This window comes from Perognathus longimembris, chromosome 10 (assembly GCF_023159225.1).
Source record: "Perognathus longimembris pacificus isolate PPM17 chromosome 10, ASM2315922v1, whole genome shotgun sequence".
NCBI lineage: Eukaryota > Metazoa > Chordata > Mammalia > Rodentia > Heteromyidae > Perognathus > Perognathus longimembris.
In genome coordinates, this window is record NC_063170.1 from 38235739 (window position 1) to 38262600 (window position 26862).

The 26862-nt window shown below is 36.4% G+C and overlaps 1 protein-coding gene across 5 annotated transcripts in view; it reads right to left on the reverse strand.

Moving 5' to 3' along the window:
- The window catches only part of Ankrd28 (ankyrin repeat domain 28), a 143523-nt gene that overhangs the window by 68066 nt on the left and 48595 nt on the right, over positions 1 to 26862 (reverse strand). For 4 of the 5 annotated variants that reach the window (XM_048355909.1, XM_048355911.1, XM_048355912.1 and 1 more), the window contains 2 exons: positions 23837 to 23920; positions 10003 to 10081 (listed from right to left, as the gene is read on the reverse strand). In XM_048355909.1, coding sequence (XP_048211866.1) covers positions 10003 to 10081; positions 23837 to 23920 — 163 coding nt within the window. Of the gene's footprint in view, positions 1 to 10002; positions 10082 to 23836; positions 23921 to 24951; positions 26697 to 26862 lie in introns of those variants that run through there. The other variant, XM_048355910.1, reaches the window with a different exon arrangement.

The following is a 26862-nucleotide window of genomic DNA, read 5'->3' on the forward strand; positions in this document are numbered from 1 at the left end:
GAAAACCAGGTAGTGTGGTTCATACTTGTAATCCTATCTACTCAGAAGGCTGCGATCTAAGGACTGTAGTTCAAAGTCAATCCAGGCAGGAAAAGTCTAAGAGACTTTAATCTACAATTGTGGTAACCACCAAAAAGCTGGAAGTAGAGCTGTGGTTCAAGGGATAAAGTGTTAGCTTTGAGCACAAAAGCTCAAGGAAAGCACTCATCTCCCTGAGTTCAAGCTCCAGGACCGGCACACATACAAAAACGACTCACAAAAAGAATGTATTTATTGTATTATTACATTTGTTATGTATATTTCTTCAAAAGTTCCAAAGTGTTGGAAAATGAATAGGTATTTTTCCCAATATCTTAGTTGAATCATCTCATTTGCTTCTTCCAAGTCTATAAAACATATTTTCACCATTCTTCAGAAGAGGAGGTTGGGTATAATCAAACACTGAGCAAATTCCCAAAGATTATAAAGATGCTACCAGGACCAATCCAATCTGGCCAAGAGGACATGGTGCCTTTTGTACCATATATGTAGTATTTCTTATGGTAAGAGAAAGCCTAGTTTATTTTTTAATTTATAAGTAGAAAACTCAAGTGACAGGTTTTTCTGGGGTCATTTTATGCATGTATTAGCTGAGTAATTTTAAATTTGCTACTAGTCACAGTATAGAAAGGATAAAGAATAACATGAATAGCATATTTTACTAAGGTCAATGTATTCAAATATTAAGAAATCAATACAGAAGATATAAAAATAGATTTTACATTTTTTATACTGGTGAAATTCAGCGTGATTTTACAGCTGTCACATCCTAACTTGTACTACTTCTTGTACACTAACTTGTACACTTCTAATTTTTTTTTTGGCCAGTCCTGGGCCTTGGACTCAGGGCCTGAGCACTGTCCCTGGCTTCTTCCCGCTCAAGGCTAGCACTCTGCCACTTGAGCCACAGCGCCGCTTCTGGCCGTTTTCTGTATATGTGGTGCTGGGGAATCGAACCTAGGGCCTCGTGTATCCAAGGCAGGCACTCTTGCCACTAGGCCATATCCCCAGCCCACTTCTAATTTTTTATGTAAAGTAGGTAGCTGGTAAAGGTATGTTAAATGATTAGAGGTTTTTGTTCTCAAGGACAATTATAGGGAAATAAGCTTGTCTCTACAACCAAAAGGAGAGAAAAACCTCATTTTTATTTGTTACAACTGATTCTAGATTGATAGAAAATTTATGTGTGAAACACACTGTTTTAGTTTTCTTAATTAGAATGCAATTGGCAACTCTGAAGAGAAAGCAAGTCTAGGGAAGAACTGAGTTGTAATTTTTTACAAAAAATAATAAAATCCAAACCATTTGCTTTCTCCTTTTCAATTATGAAATCCCTGCAACCCTATGCTCTATTTCTTCCTCTCTGATTTCCAGTAATGATTTGTGAAAGTGAAACCAATATTTACAAAAATTTCTGAAAGAGAGAGAACCTAAACCTATATAATCATACAGGTAATTCAGAAAGATACTGCTGGCCCACAATATGGCAGGTTCCTCATTTGTAGATTTAGCAAACATTTTAATATTGAAAATATTTAATGTTTGTATCTATATAGGTACACACTTAAAAAAAAACACTCCCTAAAAGTACTGTGTAACAGCTATGTACTTAACTTTTACACTGCATTAGTTATTATAAGTACTCTAGAGATGATTTCAAGTACATGAGAGGATATTACTAGGTTGTACGTAAACATGTACATAGGGGACTTGAGCATCTCAAGATTTTGGTCTCCAGGGCAAGGGTTGAAAGTGTTTTGGGAAGCAGTCCCCTTGTGCATACAGAGGCAATGCATTCATTTGGAGCCTACTACATAGTTAGCACTATTCTAGTAGTGTGAATAAATGCCAAGGAGACAGAGTAATTTTCTGCCATCTTGATGTTTACATTCTAGCAGGGAAAGAGTGGCAATGATAAAAAAGCACCAGGAGAAAAAACACACAAGAGAAGAACAGGTAGGAAAGCTGGTAGAAGTAGTTAAGAGGACTCAGAGGTGACATTTTAGCAAAACACAAGGTGAGGAAGTCAGTCATGTGGCTTTTTGACAAAAGAAAGCTGAGGCTAAGAATATACAAACACCTAGAAGTGTTTGCAAGGTGACCAGTGGGGCAGATAGAGAAGCCAGAGGAAAAGAGCAGAAGAAATTTGAGGTTGAGAAATGTTAATACAGCCTTTAGGCCAATGTAAAACACTTTTTTTTATTCTGAGAACAGTAACTTACAAAGTTTCTCCTTTGCAAAAATGATATCCTTAATGAAATTGATAAAATTACAATATTAAAAATATTTTTCAGGCTGGGCACTGGTGGCTCTCACCTATAATCCTATGTACAAAAGCTAAAATCTGAGACTCAAAGTCTGAAACCAGCCAGGTTATGAAAGTTCATGAGACTCTTATCTCCAATTAACTAAGAAAAAGCAAGAAGTGGAGCTGTGGTTCAAGGGATACAGTGCCAGCCTTGAGTTAAAAAACTAAGGGACAGTGTCTAGGCTCCGAGTTTAAGTCTCAGTACTGGCACAAACAAACACCCCCCACCACCAAAAAAAAAAAATTTGGTGCTGGTGGCTTATGCCTGCAAACCTTGTTCCTAAGGAGGTTGAGATCTCAGGACTATAGTTTGAAGCCTCAGTTTGAAACCAGCTCCAGGCAGACAAATCTGTGAGACTCCTATCTCTACGTAATTAGTAAAATGCCAGAGTAGAGCTCGCCATCTTGAGACCCTATGGTTAAATGTACATGATACTGTTGTTTGGCTAGTTGCCTACCAGATCCCAGAGAGTTGTGGGGAGTACGCCTGGACACCTGGACCCAGAAATGGGGTACGTGTCATTTAAGGATGTGTCTGTGGATTTCACCTGGGAGGAGTGGCAGAACTTAAATGATGTTCAGAGAAATCTCTACAGGGATGTGATGCTGGAGATCTATAGTACAATAGGCCTGGTGCCCTTGAGTCATTGTGTTATCAAACCTGAGGTGATTGATCTTCAAGGTTCTGGGCCATGGAAAGCAGAAGCAGCTGCAAAGTGAAGTTACCCAGATGTCCAGAAAGAGAATGACCTCATTGAATGAGATCAGTCATGATAATCAAGAGAGGTTTATGGCAACTTAAGAGTTACCAGCAACAGTACATCAAATGAAAAGGTTGAATTCAGAAACATATTTAATGTGAGCTCAAATCATGGTTGAAGTGTGACTGTAAAGAATAAAGTCTTCAGGCATGAAGCCCAAGGCATTTCATGCATGGCAGAAAATTCATCTTTCTCTCTCTCATTTTTTTTTTTTTTTTTTGCCAGTCCTGTGCCTTGGACTCAGGGCCTGAGCACTGTCCCTGGCTTCTTTGATTGCTCAAGGTTAGCACCCTGCCACTTGAGCCACAGCGCCACTTCTGGTCATTTTCTATGTATGTGGTGCTGGGGAATCGAACCCAGGGCTTCATGTATATGAGGCAAGCACTCTTGCCACTAAGCTATATTCCCAGCCCAAGATCCATCTCTTTACTGAGCCTGATGAGATGAAGGTTGGAGAGGAATCTGATGGTCTTAATGCAAAAATGACTTGGAAGACCCTCAGACATTCTGAGTGAGCATCTTAGTGTGCCTAGTGAAAGTTAAGCTGTCCAGAAGATTAACTTGAATGAAAATTAGGCAACATTGGTAACATCTTACAGTTACTAACAGCAGCATATCAACTGAAGAGAGGATTGAATTAGGAAAAATATTTAATGGGTGTTCAAGCCACAGAAAATGCAAAATCTTAAGGAATAAGTCCCATGGGGTCTAATGAATAGCAGAATGTGCTTCTCCTTTGTGAGTCTTATGTGATGTAGGCTGGAGAGAAACCTGGTAAGTCTCAATGGAACCAGGAAGGCCCTCAGACATTTTGAACATCTTAGTCTGAGTAACAAGATTCAAAGTGACAGCCACATTTTCAGTACTGTGAACAGGAAAAGTCTTCAGCATGAGGCATTTTGGCCCATAAGACATTTTATGACACATCCACAATAAGGTCAGTGAGTATGAGAAAGCCTTTGATAAGGTACCTTTTATTGCCCAAAAGAAAGGGAGGGAAAAGTTTTTGAATAGGTAGTAAAACCTTCTGTACATCTATACTCACTAAACATGAAGATATACAAATCAGAGATGTTACAATGGTAATTGATGAGTCAGCCTTCATTAAGAAATTACACTTTAGTGGTCTCCAGTGGCTCACCTCTGTAATCCTATTCAGGAGTCTTAGATCTGAGGATCATGGTTCAAAGCCAGCCTGGGCAAGAAGGTCTCCAATTAACCACCAGAAAACCAGAAATGGCACTGTGGTTCAAAGTGGTAGAGCAGTTGCCTTGAACAACAAATTCTCAGAGACAGTGCCCTGAGTACAAGACCCACATCAGAAACAGAAAAATTACATTTTACAAAACATCAGAGAATACATGTGGGAGAAAGCATTATTGGCTTGATGAACTTGAGAAATCATTTTTTTCATAAGTGAAAACTAAATTCACCAGAGAATCCATGGATGGGAGAAACTGTATAATGTATGTGGTAAAGAAATTTGATTTCCAAGAAATCAAATTGCAACATGTAGAGAATTTACACAAGTAGGAAACTCTGTGAATACATTATTTCTTGAAATATCTTGAACAAGTTAAACCTCCATATATACTCAATAACTCACTCAATGAGAAACCTGATGAAAGTACAGTGTAAGAAAAATTTCAAGGATATTTCCATCCCTCCTAGTTTATCAGAGAATTCACACAAGTGAGAACTCTTATAAATTTAAAGAACATAGGAAAATTTTCAAACAAGTCACACTTCCTTATACATCAGAGAACTCACACAGGTGGGAAACCCTATAGTGTTAGTGTAATGTACGTGGAAAAACCTTTACTGGAAGACATCGAAATGAACCTCATTTAGAACTCATACAAGTAAGAAACTATGAATGTAAAAAATGTAGAAAAAACTTCCAACCACAAGTAATCTGTCACTGTATATCAAAGGTAAGAAAATAGAAAAATGTAATACATGTGGGAAGACCTTTAACCAGAAGTCATACCTCCACTCACAACAGAGAATTCAGAGCTGAGAATCCCTGTGAGTGTAACAAGGCAGAGTCACAAGTCAGACCTCAGAGAGTTCAGACACCCTAAAGTAGTAACAGTTTGTGCTAAATGAGATATCTCTGCTCAATAATAGGTTCCCAGGTTTTTGTTTTTTTTGTAGTTTTACCTTTATGATTCCCTCTCCCAATAAATTGACTTCAAAATAAAAGGTGATTAGCAAAGGTTTAAAAAACAGCAACCCATGCCAGAGTGGAAGTGTTGGCTCAAGTGTTAGAGCACCAAACGATGAGCAAAAGAACCTGAAATCTTGAGATCCTGAATTCAAGGCCAGGTACCAGCACAAAAAGAGGCGAGGAGAAGGAACGTACATTTCAAAGACGAGTTTCTAGCACAGAAAATTTCTTAGATGCTGTTTGTGACAAAAATTCCATATATGAATTATAAATATCAACTTAAAATTATTAGAGATACCTTAATTAAAAGGAAAAGGAGCCAGGCACTGGTGGCTCACACCTGTAATCCTAGCTACTCAGGAAGCTGAGATCTGAGGATTGTGGTTTAAAGCTAACCTGGACAGGAGAGTCCATGAGACTTTTATCTCCTACTAACCACCAGAAAACAGGAAGTGGCCCTCTGCCTCAAAGTAGTAGAGTGCTATCCTTAGGCCAAAAAGCTCAGGGACAGTGCCCAGGTCCCGAGTTCAAGCCTCAGGAGCAACAGCAACAACAACAAATTTTTTTTTGTCCTTGAACTTTGTCAGTTCTTTACTAAATTTCAGCTAAAAAGCAAGTGATCTCTAAGGGAGTACATCAGGGATTAAGTAATTCATCAGGAAACTAACAATATTAATTGGATCCATATCTAACTATATTTAATTGTACATGATCATGAAATGTCTAATAAAAGATATGAGAAATTTTATGACCTTACAATATAAAATTCTTAAGGATTCCATCTGATGAGATCACCATAGAAAAATTTAATTTCAGCTCTTTTGTGCCTAACTAAAACATCTAAGGAATGATATTACTCAATTTTCCCTATGCATATAAGCTATGCAAACTGGTGACACAAAGTTAAGCCAGGTATGGAGGTGCATACCTATTACCCCAGCTACTTGGAAGGTGATGGTAGAAGAGTTATAAGTTGGAGGCCAGTCTGGGCAAGTTAGGGAGATTTTTGATTCAGAAACAAAAGAGCCAGGGATAAGTCAGAACTAAGGAAATGAAAAAACCTCCCATGCTCCTGGATTGGGAGGATTAATATAATCAAAATGGCAATATTGCCAAAGGCTACAAATTCAATGCAATACCCATTAATATCCCAACACCATTTTTTAATGAAATAGAGGAAGCAATCCAGAAATTCATTTGGAACAATAAAAGACCTACAATAGCAAAAACACTCCTAAGCAGAAAGAACAGTGCTGGAGGAATTACAATACCCAACTTCAAGCTGTATTATAAAGCTATAGTAATAAAAACAGCTTGGTATTGGCACCGGAACAGGCCTGAAGACCAATGGAACAGAATTGAACCCACAGAACTACGCCTACTTAATCTTTGATAAAGGAGCTAAAACAATAGTATGGAAGAAAGATAGCCTCTTTAACAAGTGGTGCTGGCAAAACTGGCTCAACACATGCAACAAACTAAAACTAGATCCTTATATATCACCCTGCACCAAAATCAATTCCAAATGGATTAAAGACCTTGAAATCAAAACAGACACCCTGAAAACACTAAAGGAAGGAGTAGGAGAAACACTTGGGCTCCTTGGCGCAGGACGGAACTTCCTGAACAAAGACCCAGAAAGGCTACAAATCAAAGAAAGGTTGGACAAATGGGACTGCATCAAACTGCAGAGCTTCTGCACGGCAAAGGACATAGCTCGCAAGATAAACAGAAAGCCCACAGACTGGGAGATCTTTACCGGACATTCAACAGACAAAGGCCTCATCTCTAAAATATATGCAGAACTAAAAAAATTACCTTCTTCCAAAACAAAACCGCAAAGAACCAATACCCCCTCATCAAGTGGGCTAAAGACTTACAAAGAAACTTCTCTGATGAGGAAATGAGAATGGCCAAGAGACATATGAAAAAATGCTCTCCATCACTGGCCATAAAGGAAATGCAAATCAAAACAACATTGAGATTCCATCTCACCCCAGCAAGAATGTCATATATCAAGAAAACTAATAATAACAATTGTTGGAGGGGATGTGGCCAAAAGGGAACCCTACTTCATTGTTGGTGGGAATGTAAACTGGTTCAGCCACTCTGGCAAGCAGTATGGAGATTCCTCAGAAGGCTAAATATAGAACTCCCCTATGACCCAGCAGCCCCACTTTTGGGTATCTATCCAAAAGACCACAAACAAAATCACAGTAATGCCACCAGCACAACAATGTTCATCGCAGCACAATTTGTCATAGCGAGAATCTGGAACCAACCCAGATGCCCCTCAGTAGACGAATGGATCAGGAAAATGTGGTACATATACACAATGGAATTTTATGCCTCTATCAGAAAGAATGACATTGTTCCATTTGTAAGGAAATGGAAGGACTTGGAAAAAGTTATACTAAGTGAAGTGAGCCAGACCCAAAGAAACATGGACTCTATGGTCTCCCTTATTGGGAATAATTAGTACAGGTTTAGGCAAGTCATAGCAGAGCATCACAAGGCCCAATAGCTATACCCTTATGAACACATAAGATGATGCTAAGTGAAATGAACTCCATGTTATGGAAACAATTGTTATATCACAGTTGTAACTACTTTCAACGTCCTATGTGTATCTGTAGCTTCTATTATTGATGATGTTCTTGTATCACATTCCTGTGGTGGTACCTACACTATCTCTGTAATCTTATCTGAGTATATTGGAAACCGTGTTTACTGGTATTGGAAGTAGGAAATTCAAAGGGAATACCAAATTTGAGAGACACAGGGTAAAAAAAGAGAAACAACTACAAAAGCAATACTTGCAAAACTGTTTGGTGTAAGTGAACTGAACACTTCCGGGGGGGGGGGAGGGAAAGGGGGGGAGAGAGGGGGTTATGAGGGACAAGGTAACAAACAGTATAAGAAATGTATCCAATGCCTAACATATGAAACTGTAACCTTTCTGTACATCAGTTTGATAATAAAAATTTGAAAAAAAAAAAAAAAAGAGCCAGGGAGCATGGCTCAATTGGTGGAGTCCTATCTAGCATGTATGAGGCAGTGGCTTCACTTTGCAGTGATGGAAAAAGAAAAAGAATCAATTTAACTATATGTAAGCGTTCCTGGAAAATATTGTATTAATCTGGCAAAAACAAAAATATTTTTTAATAATTTATTTATTAAACAAAAAATTTTTGACAAGGTGTTGTGCAAAAGGGGTACAGTTACATAGTAGGGCAGTATGTACATTTCTTTTTTTTTTTTTTTTGGCCAGTCCTGGGGCTTGGACTCAGGGTCTGAGCACTGTCCCTGGCTTCTTTTTGCTCAAGGCTAGCACTCTGCTGCTTGAGCCACAGCGCCACTTCTGGCCATTTTCTGTATATGTGATGCTGGGGAATTGAACCCAGGGCCTCATGTATACAAGGCAAGTGCTCTTGCCACTAGGCCATATCCCCAGCCCTGTACATTTCTTGTGCTATCTTACATCCTGTTTTTCTTTCCCTTCCCTAGGTCAGGTAGACATATATACAATACACAATGCACCAAGAACATATACAGTAGCCACGTGGCCTACGCCAAAGAAAATTCGCCTAGGGCTTTAAATGTAATGTCTACAATAGACAATATGTTGACAATAGTCTTACATGTACGTACATACATAGCTTTTGAGCTATTGTGATCCACTGAGAGGTCAATTTTTGACCTTTAAATGTTGAGTAGTTGTTTCATTTTAGTTACATAATGTAGGGTCGCTGACCCAAACCTGTGGGAAATACCATTTGACAAGGTTTTTGGTTTCACATACCTGGTCTCTACCGTCTCCCCCTCCCCCCATCTTAACAGTCATATATCAGGGAGATCATGCGCCTTTGTTTTCTGTGTTCTAGGCTTGTCTCGCTCAACATTATTTGTTCAAGTTCTGACCATTGCCCTGCAAATACCAATATTTCACCATTTGTAATCGCTATGTAGTATTCCATTGTGTATAGGTACCATATATTTTGGATCCATTCATCTGTGGAGGGGCATCTGGGTTGTTTCCATATTTTGCCTATTGTGAATTGTGCATTGATAAACATGGAAGTGCAGATGTCTTTTTGATATCTAGCAAAAATATTTCTAAGCTCTGTTTAATTGCTTATTTTAGGTCTGTAAGCACTCTGTAACAGGAGCTATTCAGTAACAGAGATGTGTAGTATTCAAATCATAAAACTTGAGAAATTTAGAAAGAATTAAAAATAAAGCCAATTTCTTCAAAAGTATTTTACAGACCCCTTAAAAAGATAGGACTCCTGCCAACACTGCCTTAAAAATATGTCTATAGAGACTCTGTTACCACCTCTCCAGCTGCACTTGGTCGGAGCCACCTTTTCCCCTTCTTTTGAAGAAATGCAATCATCTCCTAGTAACTCTGGACCTATTACAAATTCTCTTATGTAATGCCTTTTGTAACATGTGTTCACTCCTACTACATTGATCTCCTTTCCCATAGCACTTACCAGCTTTGAACACAATTTACATTCACTACCTGTTTTATCACAGTATGATTTATAAATGGGAAGCAACCCTCTGTTCTATAATGTACTCTAAACACTCAGAATATGCCATTTGGTCAGAATTTGTAGCGTGAATAAACATAAATAAAGCAATTATTAAGAACCAAATTTTATAGGAAAAGCCAATAATGCTTGAAACTTTAATTATGACAAAAATACACATTACCATACCAGATAAAATAAGCAGTTCAATGATTTCTGCATCTCCAAGATAGGCAGCAGCATGTAATGGGGTTCTCTTTTCATTGTCCTGTGATAACAAGAAAAGATGGAAGATCATTTTTAAATAAAGCTAATTTTAATACATTAAACAAAAAACTTTATTACAATATTATTTCCACAACTTTCATCTAGTCCAATTAATAAAACATAAGACTATTCCCTTGCTAAGTAAATGAAAAATTCTAAAAATATGGGGAGGTGAGAGTAGACCTTAACATTGGCTTTGGTTGAGCATAACTATTTTTAAAATCTGAAATATGCTACATGTGAAAGGGGTTTTGAGTGCTGACATGACAGCACAGCAGAAAATTCCATATTAAAAAAATCTTGTTTCATGCCCTCAAATTATTTTAAAATAGCTTACAAAATTATCTTTGGAAGCCTAGTGTACAAGGAACATATGGAATAAAAATAAACCTCATGATCAGACTTAGGGCCATGCTAAAAAAATCACATATTTATATGTAAATATTCCATGTCTGAAATCTGAAACACTCTGCTCTCAAGCATTTGGGTAAAGAATACTTAACATGTATAATGTGTATAAAAGAGTAATTAGATGACAAATAGTGTCTTTCTTGGAACAATGATTCTTTTGCATACCAGTCTTTTCTTTTTTGCCAGTATATTACAATTTTACAGTTTATAATTGTAGACTTAAATAAACACAAACTTTAACCCCAAAAATTTTTTTATAAAAATGTTTCCAAACAGTGTTCATAATGGCATTAAGGAAAATGTCTATGAGGATTTGGAATCATCCTTTAAACAATCTAAAGGTTTTTCTTTCTTTTTTTTTTTTTTCCAAATTTTCATTATCAAACTGATGTACAGAGAGGTTACAGTTTCATACGTTAGGCATTGGATACATTTCTTGTACTGTTTGTTACCTTGTCCCTCATGCCCCCCTCCCTCCCCCCTTTCCCCCCCGCCACCGAGGTGTTCAGTTCACTTACACCAAACAGTTTTGCAAGTATTGCTTTTGTAGTTGTTTCTCGTTTTTTACCCTGTGTCTCTCAAATTTGGTATTCCCTAAAGGTTTTTCTTAATGTTCCTGCTGGTTCTACTCAAGTAAGTGTGTGTGTCTGTGTGTCTGTGTGTGTGTCTGTGTGTCTGTTAGGATTATAGTCATGACCCATGAACAACCAGCCAATGTCTGTTTTAATATTTAAAAAGTACATATTCTCCCAACTCTTCTTTCCAGAAGGGAAGCTATATTGTATTATTGCTTCATGAATCTTCTCTTCCAAAACAAGTAATCTCCAGTTTGGTAAGCAAGGTCTTAAAAGTAATGTCATAGCCAGGGACTATTTGGGGAGGCTGGAGAGCAGTACTCATGCTTGTCTGACAAAATGCTGCTAAGTCATGCTTCCAGCTCTGTTTTCCACTGGTTATTCTTCAGATAGGGAGGATCTCACTTTCCAAAGGAACAAATGCCTTCAGCCATGACCCTCCAACTCTATAGGCTTCCTACTTTCACTAGGATTCACAGGAGTAAACCATGTGTTAACAGCTTCACTCTGTGGAAATGACTGTTCTTTATGGGATGGCTTATTATAGTGATGCTTCCAAACTTAGCTTACTAAGAAGTGGTCTCTTTAACTTTTTTGCCCCAACTGGCCTGAAAAGTGACCCTCTTATTTTTACAGCCTTCCAAGCAGCTAGGATTACAGATGTGAGCCACTGGTACATTCAGGGATCTTCATTTAATATAACCCATCTAAAATCTCAGGGGAGAGTATTACTGACTTGGCTGTATTTAAAAAATTATTGTCCATAGAGTCTTGCTGTAGCTTACTGCACTATTTTACTTTTTCTTTAACACATAATTTTTCTTTAAACTCTCATGTTTAAAAAAAGAAAAACTTGTTATCTATTATTGATAGTATTCAAGTTTGAACTCAGGACCATTTTCCACTGATAATTCTACCACTTGAGCCACATCTCATATCCTCCTTTTTGCTGGTTATTTTGGAGATGAAGTCTCATGGAGTTTTCTACCGGGGCTAGTTTTGAACTCTGATCCTCCAGACCTCAACCTTCTAAGTATCTTGGATTATAGGAGTGCGCCATCAGCTAGACATATTTATTTTAAAATTTACACAATAAATCTATATTCTCAGACAACCTTTAAGTTGTTATAATGGTTTGGGGTTAGTGGCAGGATAAGTGAAATTTAGTGTGCTTAACTGCCAAGTCATCTAAAAAAAAATCCAAATACAAGTCAGGAATAATGGTATAGCCCTTGAGAGGCTCAAGAAAGAAAATCCTCAATTCAAGGCCATCCTGGGCTGCGCAGTGAGTTCTAGGTCAGCCTGAGGTACATAGCAAGATTTATTGTTTTTTAAAGGGGAGGCAATTACCCTAGAACTGGACAAATAGTTCCCCACAGTCTAGAAAACAGATTTAAAAGTGTGCCTGTAGGCTGACATACTAGCAGACTGTCAAACAAGATTGTGAATGACGTTATAGAACAGTTCGTTCCCTTATTGACAGCTGTCAGTTTGGACCACTGATTTTCACATTATTCAAGAGAAACAAACTTTAAAATACTTTGAGGTCTCTTACCATTTTAGATTACTGTAATTCTCAATATTTTAAGGAATGAAAACATTACTATACTGTATACTTATTTTTTCATTTCGAGAATCTCTCAATTACTCTAAGGATAGCTGAGCCACTGAGAATAAACTTGTCAGGGAACCCTGGTAGGCAAAAGATGGTATTCATAGATAATATTCATAGATATCCCAAAAGTCTTAACAACAGCATATAGAAATACTAAAGAGAGGTTAGTATAGTGCTGCTTTTGTTAAATTTTTGACTCTCTTACTAGTTAGTTTCTACAACACTACTCTTCTTTCATTTAAATATTTGTTTCTAAGAAACAGAATGCAATACACAGAAATTAAGTCAAAATTACCTATTGAAAAGCTAACATGGAAATGTTCCAGGAAACACGAAAACACAGGATTTATTCAGCTAAGGTAGTTATTTTGACTATATTTTACTCAACTAATATCATTTTGAAAAGAATGCATTTTTGTCCAGGACTTTTCAGTGTTACTCATTAACACAGCAAACTTAATATTTCAATATGATCAGACCTAGTCAAATTAAGCTACATATTACTGCCCAAGATAAACCCTGCACAGAATAAAGAAAATGAGTCACTTGTATGTGAGAGATGTCTGGAATTCTATGATTCAATACTTTGAATCCTATTAAAGTGTTTTGTGACTCATATGAACATTATTTTCTTATTCACAAATCAAATTGAGGAAAAAAGGGAAACTGGTTAAATTTGAAATAAGAAATTATACTTTACTATGCAAAATCTGAAAATTAAGCAACATTTAAGATTTCCTTCAGCAAAATATTAAAATTTTATGACTATCCCTTTAAATACAACATAATTCCACTTCAAGTAATATTTTTAGTTGAACCAATTTCTACATGTGTGCAGAATAAATGATTACATGTTTATTGATTAATTGTGGAGAATAAAATGCTGCAAATAATTTTGATGATCCCAAATAAGCTAAAAGTATGAATGCAAGAAGCTCTTTGTAATTCTTTAATGGACTCACATAATTAATTAGGATTCTTGGTGTGTGTGTTTTTTTGTTTTGTTTTTTGCCAGTCCTGGGGCTTGGACTCAGGGCCTGAGTACTGTCCCTGGCTTCTTTTTGCTCAAGGCTAGCACTCTGCCACGTGAACCACAGCGCCACTCCCAGCCTTTTCTGTTTATGTGGTATTGAGGAATCAAACCTAGGGCTTCAAGCATGCTAGGCAAGCACTCTATCACTAAGTCACATTCACAGCCTCCTAGGTGTATTTTTAAGGTCTAATTTCTCACATTATTTGAACTCAAACTAGAATTTAAGATACTGTATTGTGGGTATAGGCTAAGAAAGGAAGAAAATAATGAACTACTGGTGGATTATATATTATCAACAAAAAGCTTGAGTTCAATTTAAGAAATCAGTTGGTAATACACATTGTTTCACTCACTCAGAGATCACATTTTGTGATTCCCAACTACTATTTATGAACAAACATATCAGATGAGCTGTTTGGTACTTGTATATTCAAGTATCAACTTCCAATTTAAAACAAGGAGCAGATCTCAATGTTCTTTTCCTTATCAATGAAAAAATGTCTAATGCACAGTATTAAATGAGGAGGCTCACAGTCATTGTGTACAAAAGGTTTTACATGGTAAGCATGAATATGTACTAAGTGTTTCTGGGAAAATACACAGAAAAAATATAGTGAGTGATTCTGAGGAAAAAAGGAAGAGTAGGGGTTTTAAGTATAAAAATTACTTTTCAGTAGTTTGAAGGTCTTAACCAAACCTTTATGTTTCAAAAAGTGTAAATACGCATGTTAGCCAAGTGAGTTGGTTCATCTACCCCCTCAAAAAAAAAAAAACCCAAGAAAATCAACCTAAAATCATAGTAAAGAATTAAAAAAAACTAAATTCCAACTTGAACAACGAAGAAATGCATTGTAGAGCACAGCACCACAGAGCAAAGTGTAAAGCACTTCCTTCTGTTCTGCCCTGAACTATACCTTGCAAACTGGCTGACAGCCAAAATGGACTTCTCCTTGGGAGAGGTGAGGGGAGTAAGCTGGATTCCAACAGTCCCCAAGTGTCACTGTAGTGGACTGTACAAAAGACTCTTACCACAGAGGGAGGGAGGCAGGGAGGGAGGGAGGAAGAAAGAGAAACACATTCCTTTCTGCTCACATGGGTGGCTACAGAGGCTCAGCAAAAAACCAGAGTCGTAGACTTCTAAATCTATATGTATTGCACCAAAGAAATAGGGCAACTTGCAGAGAGAAAGTCAACACCACCAAAGCCTAGCCTTCCTGTCATACAGGCAGTAGTACTTTTCCCAACAAAACAGCTACAACGACATTCACACCTACTCATCCACAGTGTAGGCCACTGACATAAGTGCAGACAAGAACTATAGTTGAAAAACCATAGAGACCATACGGAGCCAGAGGACTAACAGGCTAATACACCATGCATGCATGCAAACATACATACAACATACATCTCTGTAGGAGCAGGGTGTGGTGGTACAAACCTAATCCTAGCACTCAGGAAGTTCATACAAGAAAAATTGGGAGTTTGAGGCCAATCTCAAAAAACTGATGCATGATGAGGTTTTTGTCTAACAAATTAAAATTGACAAACCTTTAGTTAAACTAAGACATTTCAATCAATATTATAGAGTCAATCAATATTATAGACTGCTGACAGTTATTTTAAAAACTATATACCAACGGGTTGGAAAACCCAGAAATGAATAAAATCCTAGACACATGTAACCTGCCAAAACGGAACTATGAAGAAACAGAAAATCTAAGTGGAACAATGGGCAAGGAAACTCAGAACTGTACAAAACCAGTAAAGAATAAATAACAGGAGTTTTTCTTAAAACCATTCTTAAATGTTATAAGTGAGTTTTTTCAAACTCTAAAAGGTGAACATTCTCTGACACCAAATCAGATAGGAACATATATGGAGGGAAGGAGTATTGTCATCCAATATCTATGATGGCACACAGACGCAAAAATCCTGAACAAAATGCTACCATAAAACAACCAATACCAAATCCAATTCCCAATTTAACACCACCACAAATACACCAGATAAGAAATGATAGAAGTTTAAGGTAATGGATATACCAACTATTATAATCCTATCAGTATACATGGTATATACGTGGATTGAAATAGCTCACTGTATCTCATGTGTACAATTAGCCATCAGTAAAAAAAAAAATTTAAAAAAAGTTACAAGTAAAAAGAAAACTATTGTAAGCTAAGAATCAGTTTAACAAAACTATCCTAAAACAACTTTTCTTACCAGACATTTCACAAGAACCAGTTAACAAATGACTACAAGATGGTTTTCTTCAGTAAATCCATTTTTAGAAGCCATTACATTTAATACAGTATTATAAAATAATCCCTACTAGAATAGTCACTTTCAAGCCCATTTGGTTGTCTATTTTCCTTAATATTTCTTACATAAATGCCAGAAAGATACTTTGTGCATACAATTAAGGCTCAAAAATGAAACTATTTACTTTCCCTAAATAAAAACAGGCAAGAAATCATTTTAGTCCTTGTTAAACGATTATCTTGAAAGGCAGAAGATAAAATATTTGAATGGTTAAATGAGACAAATGATTGCTAAGTACAATAGAGTGGGTTCAGAGGTGTATGTTGGGTCAAATATTGTCAAAGAGCTATGCAACTGGATGAAACACAGGAAGTTCCTTTGTGGTAATGAAATGGTTCTGCACCTTGAATATACAAAACTACAGATGTACTAAAATGTCAGTGATATAGAAGGCTATCACCATTACCATACCATACATTTCCTTCTGATAGAGTATCTACAAAACAATGAATGAAAACCAAGTATAGTCCAAGTATTTGTACTGCACTAATATCAACTCTAAGGAAACCACTGTTCACCTACAAGCTATGAACCCTACAAAGGATGTTATGTAGACTAAAAGGAAAAGGATACAAAAGCATGTACTCTCACCATAACAAAGTTAATTTGGCAGTAAAGTAAAACAATGATGTAAAGAGGAAGTATCAATGAAGACTGAAAAGATATTCTGAAGGAAGTAAAAATACAGCATATTAAAATTTGTAAAATTTAAATAGCTTTAGAGGGCAATTAATCTATTAGAATGTTTTCATCAGAAAAGATTACCTCAAACCAATAACTTATGCTTTCACTTAGGAAACTAGAAGAAAGTAAAATAACCACCAAACTATCAGAAGGATAGAAATGACAAAAGATGCCAGATGCTGGTGGCTTGCACCTGTTATCCTAGCTCCTCAGGAGGCTGAGATCAGTGGATAGTGGTTAGAAGAGAGTCCCTGTAGGACTCTTACATCCAATAAACCACTCAAAACCCAGAAGTGGTGCTGTGGCTCAAAATGGTAGAGCACTAGGCTTCAGCAGAAGAGCTCAAGTCCCACAATGGCAAGAAAGAAAGAAAGTGGGGAGAGGGATAAATGATAAAAGATAAAAAAGAGAAGTGAATGGAGAAACCCGGAAAAGCAATGGAGAAAATTCAAGAATACAAAAGCTGGTTCTTTAAAATGATCCATAAAGTTGGTGGTAATATAACAGAATAAAAAAAATAAAACCAGTTTCAGGAATGAAAGAGGACATTACCAGTAAAACTCCTATACACAAAATATATTAAAGGACTATCACAAATAATTCTATGCATATAAATTCAACTATTTGATGAAAAAGAATGATTCCTTAAAAGACACAAAAATTACTGAAGAAAAAAAATCTAGTCTGAGTAATTTTAGGGTTATAACAGACATAAAATTTATACAATTCTATTTCCAACAAAACTCCAAACTTAGTTTCAAAACTCCAAACCTAGTTTCAATGATGAAATCTATTAAGCTTTATAAAAAAGACATGACATCTATTTTTCCATCAACACTATTATCCTATTACCAAAACCAAACATGGGTATTACAAAAGTACAGACTAACACCCTTACTAATAAAGACTATATTCTCAACTAAGTATCAGCAAACTGAATTCAACAATACCTGAAAAAAACAATCAAAATTTATTCTGCAATCTTGTTTCATTCAACTTTAAAACTGCTGCAATTCAATGTATTAACAGAATAAAATATATAATCATCACAATTAATATAACTCAACATCTATTCATGATTTTAAAGCTATTCTAATTTCAGCAAAGAATGGGACACTTCCTTAACTTGAGAGATATTACAAAAAAAATAAGAGACAAATGCCATTTATTGATAAAAAGACAAATACCCTGTGAATATAAATCGATATAATTCTATGTGGAAATGCAATGAAAATTAAATCACCAAAACAATTTAGAAAGATCAGAAAAAGGCTTTGGATCTTGTACCATATTATTTCAATAATTAGTATACAACTGAAGGAATTGGGGCAGCATGGTAAAAGAAAAAAAGACATTCCCAAAGTAAAAGCCCAGAAATAAGCCCACATAAATACAGTCAGTTACCACATTAATGATGTTTTAGTCAAGCATGGACCACATATGATAGTGGTTCTATAGGATTTATATTGCCTACAGACCCCTAGCAATCTTAGTTCATATAAATATACTCTGTGATGTTTGTACAATGAAATCTCCCGGCCATGCATTTCTCAGAAGATATGTATTTTTTTCTTAAATGATCCATAACTGTAAGACTTTTGATAAAAAGCACAAGGACAATTCAATATAGAAATATATATATGTATATATGTATGTTCAATGTACGAATATATCTCTTATTAAGAAGTGATGCTGAATGCTACAGGTCAAAAATGGTCTTTGGCTTATGCTTAACACTCAAAACAAATATAGCCCAGAAGGCATGACAGATTTGTCAAACTATAAAATAAAAATTCTACAATAAAAGAATTAGGCGTCACACAAAGAGTCCTTAGATGCAACAATCTATAGGCACTGATGGCTCACACCTGTAATCCTAGCTACTCAGGAGGCTGAGATCTGCAGTTTGAAGCCAGAACAGGCAGAGAAGTCAATGAGACTCTTATCTCCAATTAATCATCAAAAAAGCCTGAAACGGACCTGTGGCTCAAGTGGTAACTAGCCTTGAGCAAAAAAGCAGAGGCAGTGCCCAGGGCTTGAGTTCAAGTCCCAGGTCTGATAAAACAAAACAAATAAACCAAACAAAAAAACCAACACTGAGCAAGTAGCATGAGGCCTTGAATTCAAACCTGGGAATAAAGAGGAGGTATTGGTTAATTCTTGTCAAACTGACCCATGAATTTAAAAAGACTAATTTTTTTCCTTGTTTAGAATCCAACTAAAAAAATTGATTTAAAAATTCATGTGGACATCCTTTAAAGGTCCTAGAATAGCCAAAAGAATTTTGAGTAAAAACAAGGCTAGTGACTTTTTTTTCCTCTTATGGTTCTAAGGAATCAAACCCAAGGTTTCTCTAATGCTAAGCAGACCTCTACCATGAAGCCACACCTTCATCCCTAAAAGTTGTTTTTAAGACTTGTAGTATCAAAATGTGTGGATTTTGCATCAAGATACACAAATACATCAATAGACTATAATGAAGCCCACAGACAAACACCAGAAATTTGGAAAATATGCAAAGACAATTCAGTGGAGAAAGTACCAGTGTTTTCCCCAACAAATGATATTCTAACAACTAGATATATCTATGTTTAAAAACTTTAACACAGGCTGGGAATATGGCCTAATGGCAAGAGTGCTTGCCTCCTACACTTACTCTCGGTTCGACTCCCCAGCACCACATACATGGAAAATGGCCAGAGGGGGCGCTGTGGCTCAAGTGGCAGAGCTGGAAGTGGCCTTGAGCTGGAAGAAGCCAGGGAAGGTGCTCAGGCCCTAAGTCCAAGGCCCAGGAATGGCCAAAAAAACCCCTCCAAAAAACCAAAAAAAAAAAAAAAAAAAAAAAAAAAAACAACTTTAACACATATGAAACTGTAACCCCTCTGCACACCACTTTTACATACATAAAAAAAACTTTGACACATAGCTTGCATCATATACAATATCAAGTCAAAATAAGGTGTAAATTTAAATGTAAAATGTAAAACTATGGAACTTCCAGAAGAACTACAAGAAAAAATATCTGACTCTGGGATAGAGATTTTTTAGATTCACTATCAAAACTAAGATTCATATACAAGTATTTATTACTTGTCCACTGATGCAGAATTTCTCTTCCTTTGATGAAAAGATCCCACTTATTACCAATGAACAAAAATTAGTAACAAGATGCCCTCTTAAAAGGAGTCTGGGGCTGGGAATGTGGCTTAGTGGTACTTTCCTAGCATGCATGAAGCCCTGGGTTTGATTCCTCAGTACCACATAAACAGAAAAAGCTGGAAGTGGTGCTGTGGCTCAAGTGGTAGAATGCTAGCCTTGAGCAAAAAGAAGCTCAAGAACAGTACCCAGGCCCTGAGTTCAAGCCCAGGACTGACAAAACAAACGAACAAATGGAGTGTGATTGAATGAATTATGGAATTAATATATACCAAACACTATGTAGCTAGAAAAAATAAGAGCTCTCTATGAACAAGACACTGACCCCCAAAATACATTGGGGTGAAAAAAGTCAAGTATATAAATATATATAAGATTACTAAAAATAAACATACGACATTACAAAAGTATGTAATTCATAGCTCCTAATCATAAAAAGTCCTGTCTAATGGACAGTATCTTCTTTGTATCTGCACCACCATAAAAGCTATCTAGTCACAAGGACAGAAGACACATGCTTGTTGAACTTGGGGGAAAACCTGAACACTTGTTTTTGAAACTGTAATGTAGGAGCATGTGCTACAGTAGTAGGAAATGTTATTTCCAGGTGTGAAAAGACCTCCAGAAATTCTCCTCCAGATGACAGCTGAGTTGGTGGCTGTCCCACACTGTCTATCCTATGTTCCACACAAGCCTATTGGAAGCTGGGCAGATACACTCCTGAGATGGGACTAAAAGGATGTGTGCAATTACTTAAATTAAGTGTTTTAGAAGAGAGATTGCAGGGCTGGGAGTATGGCCTAGTGGCAAGAGTGCTTGCCCCGTATGCATGAAGCCCTGGGTTCAATTCCCCAGTACCACATATATAGAAAATGGCCAGAAGTGGTGCTGTGGCTCAAGTGACAGAGTGCTAGCCTTGAGCAAAAAGAAGCCAGGGACAGTGCTCAGGCCCTGACTCCAAGCCCCAGGCCTGGCAAAAAAAAAAAAAAAAAAGAGAGAGATTGCAAATGACCTCAAGTAATGAGTGAAGAAGTTTTAAAGCTCAGAAAAATCCAGTCTGCTGTACTGACAACTAGCAGAAATGACATATGGTGTCCAGGAAAAATTTATTGAACATTGGAGAACTTATTGCTTATTTCCAGAAAAGACAAGAAAATACTATACAAAGTCTAGAAGTGAGTGGCATTCAAAAACATCTATGGAAACTTAGGTTTACTACTTTTTGAAAATTTCCCAATGTAATATCCTAATACGAATAATATGAACCCTAATATGAATCCTAAAACGAATGACCTAAACACACTTCTACTTTGCTAAACATTTCATGTAACATAGTAAACTGAATTATTTCAAGAGTATACAAAGCCCTTTAGGCTACTTTTGCAAAAACCAAACCTAAAGCACTTGGGATAACAATGTACATTGAAACTTAGGAGTCAAGCTGAGTGCTGGTGGCTCAAACATATATAATCCTACCTACATCTCAGCTTGAAGCCAGCCCAGTCAGAAAAGTCTGTGAGAATCTTATCTCCAATAAACCACCACAAAAAACCCAAAAGTAGGGCTATGGCTTAAGTGGTAGAGCACTATCCTTAAGCTAAAAATTAAGGACAGTATTCCTAAGCCCTGAGTTAAAAGCCCACAACAGATGAGAGAAGAGAGAGAGAGAGAGAGAGAGAGAGAGAGAGAGAGAGAGAGAGAGAGAGAGAGAGAGAGAGAGAGAGAGAGAGAGAGAGAGATCCTATACAACAAAAAAAGAAGTGAGACAGGATTTGCCAAGAGGGTGAGAGGCACTGTGTCCAAAGCCCAGGGTTCAATTCCCAGCATGGCAAAAAGGCCGCAGAGGCACTGAGGAGTAAACAAATGCTCAAAGTAGTAACTCAACACATTTTAAAAAATATAAAATGTTTTAGTTAAATATTGCAAAAAAGCAATGCCAGCTCTAATAAGCTCTGTAATTATGAAAAAGCAGCAAGTGAGATTATGGCTCAAAATTATTTCTCATGAAGGTAAGATTTCTGTCATTAAACACGAACAAAGCCCCAGAAATTAAACCACTTGTTTTCCTCTTGTTTTAAGTCCATACCCCTATATTTATTCTTTTTGTTCCAAGAAAAGTAGATTTATTGGGACACACTAAATAGGTAAAGACACTATTTAAAATAAACACTGAGTTAGATGTATGTGTCTCCAACTAAATGTAAACGTAGAAGCAGTTTACTTAGAAAAGGCTTAAGAAAAAATATAATGACAACATTCTGATCAATATTCAATGACAAAGTCCATGATTCAAATCTATTCAAATAATCCAAGTTTTAAAAATAAAGGACGAACTTTAGCTATCAACATTAAGTGGTCATAGCACTATATGAAATAAAAGGAAAAAAAAGGGTTCAAAATAATCTGGTAGTCTATACTTTCTATGAACTACCAAAAACTTCTAGAATATGTTTAAACAGGTGATGCTACAGCAACTTTATGAATCTTTATCCCTCACTTTCACTCAGAGACACATTTGTTTCCAGGAAAAACACATATATTAATGAGGATGATCTTATCTACAATTTAGTAAGTTAGTAAAAGTATTAAGACTCTGAGAGCAGCCTGGGCAACGAAGTAAAACTATTTATCAAGGGGAGTAAAAAACTGGCAACTCAAAAAAATTTATAAAGAGATAAATGCCTTAATCCTACTCTTTTAAAATGATCCTGCAAGTCAGTTCTGAGTATTAAATTAACTTTATATAGAAATTTGAAAGATTTTTAAACAATGGGTCTCATTTACTGAGATTAATAAAGACAAAAAAGTCTTTGCAAAACAACACAATTAAGAAAATAAAATAATTAAGTTGGGCACATTACAAATTTCACAGAAATGTCTCTTATTTCAAATAATAAAAAAAAAGAACCCAAACTGGAAATGTGTTGAGGTCAGCTGTGCCTTTAAGGGGCCACTGCTGGCTTTGGCCTGTCCCTCCCCTTCCTCCTTTGGCAGGAAGAGAAGACCCTGCTCCTGGGGCAGCACGTGTGTAATGGAGGGGTACCTCAGGGGCCTACCCTTGGGGGGCTGGGCCTCTGCCCCCGAGGGAGGTCCCCTGACATCACTTGATGGACAGCCCTCTGTGACCAATCTGCAATCCCTCTCTGGTGCCTGCCCTCGGTGGTATATCTGGGGGGCTCCTCATTTGAATAAACAGAAGCCCTAGAGGTTTTCTCCGAGGTCTCATGTGCTCCTGTCTTCCTTGGGCTGGCGAGTATGGAGGTCTCGCACCCACACGCGCACCGAGGCTAAACCCCGGGACCCCACTCCAGCGTCAATACCGTCAGCTGTGGGGACGTAAGAGAGTAGGTATGGATCCCCCACGGATGAGTTAGGTAAGCCCAGGACCCCTCCCCACGTGTTGGGGAGGGATAGAGCTAAGCCTGGCAATTTACACCCCAACAGAAATGTATATGGTAAAGTGCCATGGTTTCTGAAACAATTTCAAATGAGGTTCAGCAAAATAAGTGTGTGAATCTATGTGCATATATAAAATATAAATCATACACAAACACAAAATATATGTAATACATATAACACATATATGTTAATATATTATACCTGTGCATATTTTGGTTTTATATGTATATTTTATATGCACATTTTGTACATAATCTTTGTTAATGTAATGATATGGCAAAAGGCTATCAATTTTGAACCCTTCAGCATACTCTCAGCCCTTGTGGTTAAGAATTTTCAAATAAAAAAGCTGGAAGAACAAGTACTCACTTGTTTTAGTGTTCATATGCTTTCAATTACTCTGAATGTACATACAATGCATCCCTTTTCATCTGAAACTCTTCTACCCTCACTTAAAACAGTTACAGAATTATGACTTTAAATTAAAAAAAAATCATAGTTCTAGGAAACAGTATTAAAAAGTAAGTTTAAAAAGTGTTATCAATGAATGAGCTGTTTTACCTGAAAGTTGACATCTTCTTTCTTGAATATTAGTGCTCGAACTTCATCTGGATCTCCATTAAATATAGCCTGCACCAATGATGGCTAAAATATAAAATAATTATAGAAACATTAGTCATACTATTTGAGTAATTCTAAAGCATTTCCATACAACTTTAGGCTATTTTTCTCATCTATATCATTAATATTTTGACGTTTCATGAAACCAAATGATATCTAACTACATCTGGGGGTTGGGGGACCTAATTTATAAATGTATATATATTAATTCAGTTTGACTAAAATTAATTAGCATAATAAACACAATCAGATTTTATTTCTTATAGGTGGAAATATTTTGTTTCTGTATGATAAAAAGACTTGCTGGTTTAAGTTTCTCAACATCTAGTTGTGGAACAGAATATGTCAAACAAGCAATTTCCAGCCATGCTGAGGTGCACGACAGAAGATCCTTTTGAAAAGGATGAAGAAACAAATCCCAAGAAAGTTGGCAGCTCATGAAAACAACTACTAACAAAAATTCTGTATACTTGAATAACATGAAAAGAAAAACATAAGCATGTCTAAATATATTTACTAATCAACAACACCACTTCTGTAAGGTATCATATTATTCTACTTAAATAAGGAGCCAGTTGTCAACAGTATTAAAAATAAGGTTAAAAATACAGTGTGATTCTTTTTCATATATGCACATAAATACATAATACACACAAACACATATATATACACACATAAATACATAAAATCTTTTAAGGGAAAGGCTAGGCCTTGATGTTGCTGGTAGTAGTTAACCTTTCTAAAATATGCAATTCCTGACTTGTCATATCAGTTCAAAAAACCAAATGAAAACAGAAATGTGAGTGTCATAATACTTTTCCTTAAATTAGATTTTTAGTCTTTTTAAAGAGAACTAAGTCTGAAATGTTACCTAAGCATTTAAAAGTAAAAATGAGAAAAATGTGTTTATTTTATTACAGTGCTGCAACATATTGACACAAATATTAGTTTGTTTTTAATGAAAATAGTAGCAACCACTCCTGTCCAGTCTTACAAACTAAAATTTACACTACTGGGTCAGTAGAATATAGGAAACACAAATTCTCAACTCTTACCAATACATTTCCAGAAGGTGGAGAATGTAGGAATTTATTTTCCTGTGGCAATTTAGAAATGAATTCAGGAGAATCATCTTCAACCTCCTCCAAGACAACAATACACACTCGACTCATTCGCTCTTTTAAAACATTAAATTCCAAGCTATGTGACAGTTGGAAGGGCACAAGTAATTTTTCTTCCTCTTCTGTACAACACTTACAAACATTCTCTGAATAGTGCACTTATAGCATTAATTAGTGCTCTCAGAGAAACCAAGTTTAAAATTATGATGTGTTCTAAAAATAATAAAATTCTACTCTTATCTGTTGGGTTGCTGCAATACATTAAAAATACTATTCATCAAAATATGTCAATAATTATAACAGTCCAAGATAAGCTCATTTAAAAATATTTTGTCCTACCAAAGTAGTCACATTGCACTCTAAAATTTACTTATACAAACAATCATTATTTTGGGTAATAGACCACCATGAGATAAAGAAAGAAATGATTGCTATCACAGAGATGATCACAGCTATCCCCAACTCTTAACTGCAAGGTCATATAGTTACCAGTAAGCTGACTTGCTTTTATAACTGAAAATAAAAAATAAAAGCTCACTATTCTCCTTCTACTTCTAACTTGTCTTCATTTCTTCAGCTTCACTGATTTAAAGATATTATTCCAGAAACAAGCAAAAAGAGAGCTCAGCACAAATCCTGAAAATACAGCTCAGAGGTTGATAGACAATTCTTTCTGTGTTTGAGAAAAAAAAGGGGGGGGGGGAGCCACTCTGAATTAATAGCAAAGCTGCAGTACATTTACATCTGATGAGTCAGAACACAAGAGACAATAGGACTCTTGGTACCAGAATATAGCTTGATTAATCCAGATTTCTTCTATAATAGAAGAAATACAAATAGCTTTATTCTGATAGGCAATATAAGCAAGGCAGAGCTTTCATTCTTTCTCTATCAGGCAGTTGTCTGTGGCTGCTCCAACAAAACAGTAGATACCAGGCAAAAATGGTGATAGTGAAAAATCCTAATAGAACAAGCAGGCTGTGAAGGAATTAGACCTTTGAGCTCCAATTACAGCTTCAGAGTTTCTGTATTAAAAAGAGAAGAAAAAAAAATCCCGGCAGTTTATAATTCCAGTATTTCCTCTGATCTCCACACGAATACAGCATCCATTAAATAGTCTTCATTCAGGGGGAAAAAACAGCAGACTGTGCATCTTCTTTGAGCCAACTACTTTATTCAATCAGCTGCCTCTGTGCCAATATAGTTTCCGTCCACAATGAAAACCGTCACAGTTATCTTTTTCAGTTGATTTCAGATGTTTTCCTGTTCCTCAGATGATCTTGCAAAATGCCGCTGACATCCTCAAATGAGTAGTAAGTCCTTAAAAAAATATCTATAGACCTTCAGGATCAGCCCCACAGAAGCATTTCAACACAGCAACAGTCGAAGAGCAGAAACTGCAGACCCGCAGGACGAAATGCCTTAGTAATGCTCACATGCTACACTTACCAGAGAGCTGAGCTACCGCTCAGGATGTGACTTCCTCTAGCAGAAGAAAAAAAAACAGTGCATTTGGACAGCCTTCACAATTAGAAGGTTCATGCCAGTTCTGTGACTAATCTAGATCAAACTGAAAATTTCTATAACTGAAAAATGAGTGCGCTTTTAACATTTTCCACTAAAAGCCACAAGGAAATCTGGTGTACTGCTTCTGACTAACACTGGTTTTAGCAAGTAAACAATTCCAAACAGCTTAACCACTTTCGTATGCTACAATACAGCAAATGTTTAACCCTATAATGAGGCTGCAATAAAAACACATCTGCAGTATACTCCTAAGAGATTTAAAGAGGAAGGAGAAATATTTTTTGAGACTAAAAACCTAAGTTAAGGTACTATTTTTTG